We start from the raw sequence: 8340 nt of genomic DNA on the forward strand, positions 1-8340 counted from the left end.
CTTACCAGGATGGGGCTTCTGGGAAGGAAGTCTCCATGTGGAAGTCTTAATTCTGGTCTGGACCAAGCTCTGTCCCCAGACAAGACAGGAGGAAGGAGTAAAGCACTGGTTTACTCTCTGTGGGATATCATCTGAGCATCTATTTATAGCTCCTTGTCCTGCTCATCAGGTACAATTCTTGTTATTTCATTCCCTGAGCACCTGACTTCCCTGTGGACTTTTGTCTGCACAGAAGGGAAAATTTTCCTGCTCATTCCATATTCCCAAGAGACAAGGTTAGAAATTATGGTGAATTTTGTCTTCTTAACTCTTTCTCTGGGAAGCCTCCTGCCCTCTGGAAGTCTAACCTCCTTAGCATTTCTGCCATTTCCTAGTTACAAAATCCTCCACAGTCTGAGGTTCCCTATTCATTGGAACTCCAAAGCCCTGAATTGTAGAGGGGTAATTACAGCTCCTGGTAACTTCAGAAATTGTCTATCTCCTCTTCAAGGGAGAGAACCATGTTCATTTGGTATAAAACCATGAGAAATGGCTACAACTCTTGACTTCATCATGCTTTTGGCAAAGCAGTTATGATCTTCATGTTTGGAACACAAATTAAAGCATTGTCATTAACTCATTTGTGAAACATTTAGAGATTGTAAGAGATAAACTTGTTATTTTTGTGTGATGTGTTCTAAAGGTAGAATCTTGCAATCCTTGCCAATAAATCCTTGCAATTTCATTTTTACAGCTGTCCATTACATGAGGTCTATATTATGAGGGACCTATCTTACATTTGCACAAATAGGACAGAGATGAATTAAGCGATGTTACCAAGTGTTGTGAACTGATTAAGTATGAATATTACCCAAGTTGTTCCCAGTTCTCCTGTTCCAGGCAGTGGCTCTCCACCAGGAGTGATCATGTATCCAGGAGACATTGGTGATATCTGGAGAAATTTTGGGTTGTTAAACTGGGGAGTTGGTGCTGCACCTGGTAGGCTGAAGTCAGGAATGGCACTCATCATCGTGTAAAGTAGTAAAACACAGTAGTATCTAGCTCCAAGGTCAACAGTGGGGCATTTGAAAAATACCTTTCCAGCAGACCAGAACTTTTCCAATATTACTCAGGGATCCGGTTTGAATGTAGATTATGGTTTGGGTGGTCAGGGTGTCAGAAATTGAACATTTGTAACCAATGCCCAGTTTTATCTTTTTTAAAAGAGATAAAATTGTATTCATTATGACAAAATCATAATCTTTTGATGTGGTTATGTATATTGGAATGAATAAATATAGCTCATTATCGTACACATTCCTTCACCTATTTTCCATTTTTGTGGTAAGAACACTCAATATTCACTCTTGGTACTTTTCAAGATTCAACATATTGTTACCTGTGCTTACCATGGTGTGCAGTAGTAGATATCTCCTCACTTATCCCTCCTAACTAAATATTGTATCCTTGAACCAACATTTTCCCAATCTTCCCTTCCCAAATCCACCCAACCCTCCTAACTACTATTCTAACCTTCAGTTCTATAGAATCAAATATTTTAGGTTCTAACAGATTCAATGGCACACACCTGTAATCTTAGTGACTCAAGAGCTTGAGAAGGAGGATTATAAGTTTGACTCCAGCCTCAGCAGTTTAGTGAGGCCCTAAGCAACTTAGTGAAATCATGTCTAAAAAGAAAAACAAAAAAGGCTGGGGATGTGGGTCAATTGTGAAACACCTCTGTGTTCAATCTAGTACCTCCCCTGCCAAAATAAAATTAGATTCTGAATAGTGAGGTCATATGGCAGTTGTCTTCCTGTATCTGCCTAATTTCATGTAATAAAAAAGTTCCATGTATTTTGTTGAATGTGACAGGATTTTATCCATTTTTATTGCTGGGTCATATACCATTATTTGTGTGCCAAATTTTCTTTATTCATTCATCTGTTGGTGAACACATAGGTAGAATCCAGATCTTGCTTTTTAAAATAATGCTTCAAAGAATATGGAAGTACAAGTATCTCTTTGAAATACTAATTTCATTTGCTTTGGATGACTACCCAGTGGTGGGATTGCCAGATCACATGGTGGTTCCATTATAGACCACTGAGGCTGTTGTCCAGCATCAGAGTTAAGTGCAGGCATTTTGAGGCCTTCTCCACCATGAAGGCCTCCATCAGCTGTGTTCTGATCTTAGGTGGTCAGATGTGGACTCAGCTCAGCTTCTGCCTAGACAAGTTGACACTGGCCTCTTCTATATATCCTCCATTACAGGAAATCAAATGTACAGACCTTGGCTCCTTATATACAGACAGGGTAGACTCCCCCTTCTTCATGGAGTTTCTATGTGACCTAAGCCATAGGTTGAAGCTCACAGGAAATGACCTGCCCAGAGAAGATGCTCCACAGATAGCAGCCATTGTGACCATCACCTTGCTCCTCATTGGCTCAGGTCACTGTGACATCACAAGGGTTTCCTGGCACAGGAAGTGAGTCCATCATTGAGCTGCTCCTAGGAGACAGGGAAGGTGGTGGAGTGGACCCAGGCAGGCAGCTCAGAGCCTGAGTGCTCCACCCTGTGCTGTGTTGGACTCATGGGAACTGTCTCTGACCCACTCATAATGGCACCAAGTAGGCACAGTAAGGGTTTTCAGTCTCTTGTAAGCTGCTTCACTATGTTTTGCTATTGGGAAGATGTGCAAAGCTGATGTCTCTGGTTGTGTCAAATGATTTCTCCCCTCCTCCTCCTTCTTGCAAATCCAGTGCACCCGACTCACAAATTTTGATGTCATCAGAAAGGTCTTATATTTTCCATTTCTGCCCTGAGAGCATTTGTTTTATGCCTCACAAATTCTTATTGTTCCTGCTTTTTCTAGGAATATTATCTCATTCCACCCAACTATTTGGGCCTGGACAGAGTCTCATCTGATCCACATGAATGTTCCCAGAGGGCCTCTAGACTCTGGTGAGTGGATGATTAAATTTGGGTTCCACCTTGACTGGCTTGTGGGAGGTTGAGGGTTGGTAATTTCCTTCCAAGTGTGTCTGGAAGGGTCTTTCCAGAAAGGAGTGTTGTGGGGTCTGCAAACTCAGTGGGAAAGATCTGCCCTGAATGTGAGCCACAGTATGTAAATGTCTGAGGCCAGGATGGGAGAGGAAAGTGGAAGAAGGGGGAGACTCTCTCTGTTCTTCCTCTGGAAATAAGGCTCCTTCTCTCCCGCTGCTTCTTTTAAATATCCGACTTTTGTTTCTTCAGTATTTGGCATGTGGGATTGTACCAAGTGGCACCTGGAGCTCTTGGGCTTTGAGCCTTAATGTTGAGGGTTGAATTATGGTTCTGTCTGGTTCTGAGAGTTCCAGATTTTTGGAATGAGTAACCTGGTTTGCTTCTCTGGTCTCCAGCTTGCAGAATCCATTGTAGAAATACTCATCCTCTGGAATTGTTCAGTCAATCCTGTCTCTATAACCATATATCTATTCATCAGTCATCTGTCCATCCATCTACCCTCTGTCAGTGCACTGGTTTGGTTTCTCTGGAGAACCCTGACTGATACATGTGACATACATTAATTTACAGAATGTGGGGAGACACATCTTACAGAGGTATCATGAGATTCTCCACCCTTCAACCTCCACCCTCCCTCTACCCTCCCTCCACCCTCCACACTCCCTCCACCCTCCACCCTCCACCCTCCACACTCCACACTCCACCCTCTACACTGTGCTTCCAATTGATGAGCATGGTGTTATTTTTAAAAAAAATATTCATTTTTTTAGGTGTACCTGGACTTATTTATATTTTTGGTGCTGAGAATGGAACCAGGGCCTCACACATGCCAGATGAGCTGTCTACCACTGAGCCACGACCCCAGCCCGAACATGCTGTTATTTTAAGCCATTTGGATTTAGGATGACTTTAACATAGCAATAGCTACATAATGCAATGATCCAAGGGAAAAAGGACTTGCTACTTTTAATTTTCACTTGTGTTATGACACTTGATGACATCATTCATAATTAATCTGTTATGCAAGTTGGTTTCACACAACTGTATTTAAAAGTGACTCCAATGAGGTTCCAGCTGATTAAGAGAAGTGAAGGACATGTGCCTTTGAGTGGGAATGTGGTTTACTCTGAATCACATGACTGGGCTGGAGTTCAGGCTCTCCTTCGCAAAGGTCCTCAAGGTCAAATTGATTCCTGGGGGAAAAGGGGATGATATGGGATGATATCATTCATTCATGGGCCCCATAGTGATTATGGTAAAACTTAGAAAACGGGAAGCCCCTTGGTGCAACAGGAAGAGTTGTATTTGTAGACAGTGTTAGAGGATTCTAAGTAGTGACAGGAAGATAATTCAATGAAACAAAATAAAGTCCATCAACCCCTCCAGAAACACAATGCATAAACCCTCCTACATGTGGAAGAAAACCTCCCACCCTTCAATTAATGGATCCAGAACATTCCAAGAAGTATTGTCCATGGCAATAAAATTTACCTCATTTAAAATTATGCTTTAACATATTTAAGGTATTCCCTTACACTCAGGCCATCCTGAATCAATCTGTTTGTTCAGTTTGTCTCTCCACATAGACTGCTTGGAAATATATTAGATAATTTTTTTACAGATGGTACACAGTGTGTGGAGCTGAATAGAGAACAGGATCCTAAAGAGGGAAACCACCCAGTGACCAGTTATAGAGCAGCCTGGTGTGTGGACATCCCAGGAAGAAGATTGAAGGTCGTGATGCAGGAAACAGGGATGGGAGCCAGGATGCAGCTCCTAGTGGAGCATATGTTTAGCCTGCACAAGGCCTTGGGCTGCAGGGGAAAAGGAAGAGAGGAAGGAAGAAAAAGTAAAAGAAGGAAGAAAGAAGGAACACAAAGAATGACGTGAGCACAGTGAGAAGCTGAGGTCTCAGAGTTCATATGCTATAAAATGGAGGATGCGAACGGCTCTCGTCTCTAAGGGGAGTGTTTCACTGATGTCAAAAGACTCATGGGCATTTCTTTAGAAAAAGACAAGAAAAACTATGTGTTGTGCTGTTGTTTGAAAATAATTTATTCTTAAGGGCTGGGGAGCTCGCTCAGTGATGGTGAGTGCCTGCCTGGTGTGCACGAGGCCTGGGTTCCATTCCCAGCACTAGGAGAAAAAGAGAAAAGAAGGAAAAAAAAAAAAGAAAGAATCCCACTAACATCCATCCCAAGAATGGAATCCTAACTAGAATAAGATATATGCCATGTTGGTGAAATTATATCAAAATGAATTCTGCTGTCATATATAACCAAAAAAAAATAGAAAAATTTATACCTTAAGGTCATGTTGTCCCATGATATGATATGAGTGGGAAATTCCAAATGCCTTAAACTGAAGGGTAGGGATAGGTTTGGGAAAGTAGGAAGTGACCAATGAATACCAATTTGAGAGACCACAAAATACAGAAACCCTAGTAAAACAATTACTTTAATTGTACAGGGAAATTGATTCCAAAGCAATGGAGATTACAATAAAAGGATCAACATTTTATTATCTCCTCTGGTTAAAGAATAATGGTTTTAGGCTCCAAAACTTGGAGCCTTGAACTCACAGGTGACTCTACTGGGGTGGACCAACAGGTCCCTTTCCAGGTGTCCTCCAAAGGAGTCTTCTCAGAGCACTCTTGATGTCCTTGTTCCTCAGACTGTAGATGAAGGGGTTCAGCATGGGGGTGACCACACTGTACATCACTGAGGCTGTTGCAGTAGAGTGTGAGTTTTGGGACACAGCAGAACTGAGGTACACACCTAGGCTTGTGCCATAAAATAAGGAGACCACGGAGAGGTGAGATGCACAGGTGGAGAAGGCTTTGTACTTGCCCTGAGCTGATGAGATTGCACGGATGGAGGACACAATCTTGCAGTAAGAGTAAAGGATACCAGTGAGGGGGACACTTCCCAGCAAGATAACAGCAAAATATAGCACCGCCTCATTGAGAAAGGTGTCAGAGCAGGCATGCTGAAACAACTGTTTAAGTTCACAGAAAAAATGGGGGATTTCCAAGTTCGAACAAAAGGACAATCGCAACACCATCAAGCTATGTAATAAGGAATTCAGGGCACTGGTGATCCAGGATGCCAGCGTCAGCAAGCCACAGAGATATGGGTTCAGGATAACCATGTAGTGCAGGGAGTGACAGATGGCCACATACCTGTCATAGGCCATCACAGCGAGGAGGAAGTTGTCCAACACTATAAATAATGTAAAAAAATAAATCTGTATGATGCAGCCTTCATATCTTATGGCCTTGCTCTGTGTCTGGATGTTCACCAGCATCTTTGGGACAGTGCTGGAGGTGAAGCAGATGTCCACAAAGGACAGGTTGGAGAGGAAGAAGTACATGGGCGTGTGCAGGTGGGAGTCTGAGATGGTGGCCAGAATGATGAGCAGGTTCCCCAGCACAGTAATCAGGTACATGGACAGGAACAGCCCAAAGATGAGGGGCTGCAGTTCTGGGTCCTCTGAAATTCCCTGGAGAAGAAATTCTGAAATTTTTGTGTCATTTTTTGATTCCATGTGCTGTACGTAATTACTAAAAAAGAGAAAAATGTCATGACTAATTTTTGTACTTGGTTGTCCACAGGACATTCCCTGTGTCATCTCTGACTCAGAATTCAAGTCTCTCTCTTGAAGGATTTATAAATACTACATATTCAATAATTTTAGTAAGCATTTTTCATGCCTTGCAGGAATGCACACAGAGATCCCCCATATTCCTGGTACTGTCTAGCCAATGTGGACGGTTGCTGAATTATGAATATCCCTATGATTCAGTAATGCCAAAAAAGTATGTCAATTGTTTTTCACATTGGAACTAGATTATTTTAAATGTTTCACCATAAAGGAACGCTACATGTTTTTGGAGAATTATTTGAACATTATAAATCACCTACATATATTAAGACCTCACAAGGCACACCACAAGTGTGCACGATTTTCACATATCATTTAAAAATGGAAAATAAATGATCCTATAATATATTAGATGGTTATAATTGCAATGTAGGAAACATAGGAAAGTAAAAAGGAGAGTAGATGAGGTCATGTTTTTATATGGGTCCTGGCAAGACAAGATGGTATTTGAACACACACCTCAAACAACAGCAGGGAAACTACAAGGTTAACTGCAGAAGCAGGTGTATAGCAGAAGAGTTCAGAAGCACAAAGGCCCTGAGGCTGGTGCTAGCTGCACATGTCAGTATTCACAAGGGAGCCACTGGCAGCCAGAACGAGAAAGAGGGAGATGGAGGAGAGGTTGTGTCTAAGGAAGGTGAGGAAGGTGTACTCCCTAAGACAGTTGAAATTTGAAGACTGTCAAAATGCACAGGGTCACTTTCCATGTATTGCCCCTAGTACTTTTGTTTTAACCTGCTTTATTGTAGTGTAGTTACATTGTATACATATATGACATGCAATCTGGTGAGTGCAGATATATGCAAATCCTGGTGGTCCCATCACTACAATGAAAGTCAGAGACACATCCATCTCCTCCCATGGCATGCCTTTGTTTTTCTGTTTCTTCTGAGGTGAGAATACTGAAAATGAGATCTGTCCCCATAACAAATTGTCAAGTGCAGAATATCACTTGCTAGCCCTAGGCACTAAGTTGCATAGCACAGGTCTGGACATTAGACATTTACATAACTGTCACTTGACATCTGTAATCCCCTACCCATACTTTCCTCTCCTTCCCTGCTGGACACCACTGTTCTGCTTCAAGCATCAGAGTTTGACATGATTTGAAATCTCAGGTACATGCTAGGATGCATGATTTTGATTTCAGAGTTATCCCAGGGGTCCAGGTGGATTTCTCTTTGTTTATTTGCTTTAGGGCACAATATGACTAGAAGAGGATACTATAAGGAAAATCACATACCATGAAAGAGTATAATTTAAATTTATTTACCATCTACTTTATTATTTTATAAAACACTAGATAATTTATTTTGTAAAACTCTAGATAATAGAGTTTCTGGGTAAAGGGATATGTGAGTCTGCTAGTTTTTAATTTTATTGATTTATTTATTCGGAGGTGCTGGGGTCTAACCCTGGGACTCATGTACACTAGCCAAGTCCCTTCTCAGTGAGCCACATTGCCAGCTGAATCTGCTGGTTTTCAATGCATATTTCAGGGTGGCTATTAAGGAATTTGGTGGTGTGTAAAGATGACACCTCTACACGAAGGTGCCCCTTTCTTCAAACTCTTACCAAAAATAAACACATATGTTTTAGTTTTGCCATAATTTTGTTATCCTGACTGATGATGAATCTTGATTAAACTATTATCAAAACTCCATTTATAAGTTCTCACCATGCACATGGGG

The 8340-nt window shown here is 41.6% G+C and overlaps 1 protein-coding gene across 1 annotated transcript; it reads right to left on the minus strand.

Annotated features, from left to right (window-relative positions):
* Positions 1–5575: 5575 nt before the first annotated feature.
* Positions 5576–6532, minus strand: LOC144253849 (olfactory receptor 7A40-like). The gene has a single exon (XM_077796513.1). It carries the CDS (start codon positions 6530–6532, stop codon positions 5576–5578), a length of 957 nt encoding a protein of 318 aa, XP_077652639.1.
* Positions 6533–8340: the final 1808 nt, after the last annotated feature.

This window comes from Urocitellus parryii, chromosome 3, assembly GCF_045843805.1.
Source record: "Urocitellus parryii isolate mUroPar1 chromosome 3, mUroPar1.hap1, whole genome shotgun sequence".
In the NCBI taxonomy this organism is placed as follows: domain Eukaryota; kingdom Metazoa; phylum Chordata; class Mammalia; order Rodentia; family Sciuridae; genus Urocitellus; species Urocitellus parryii.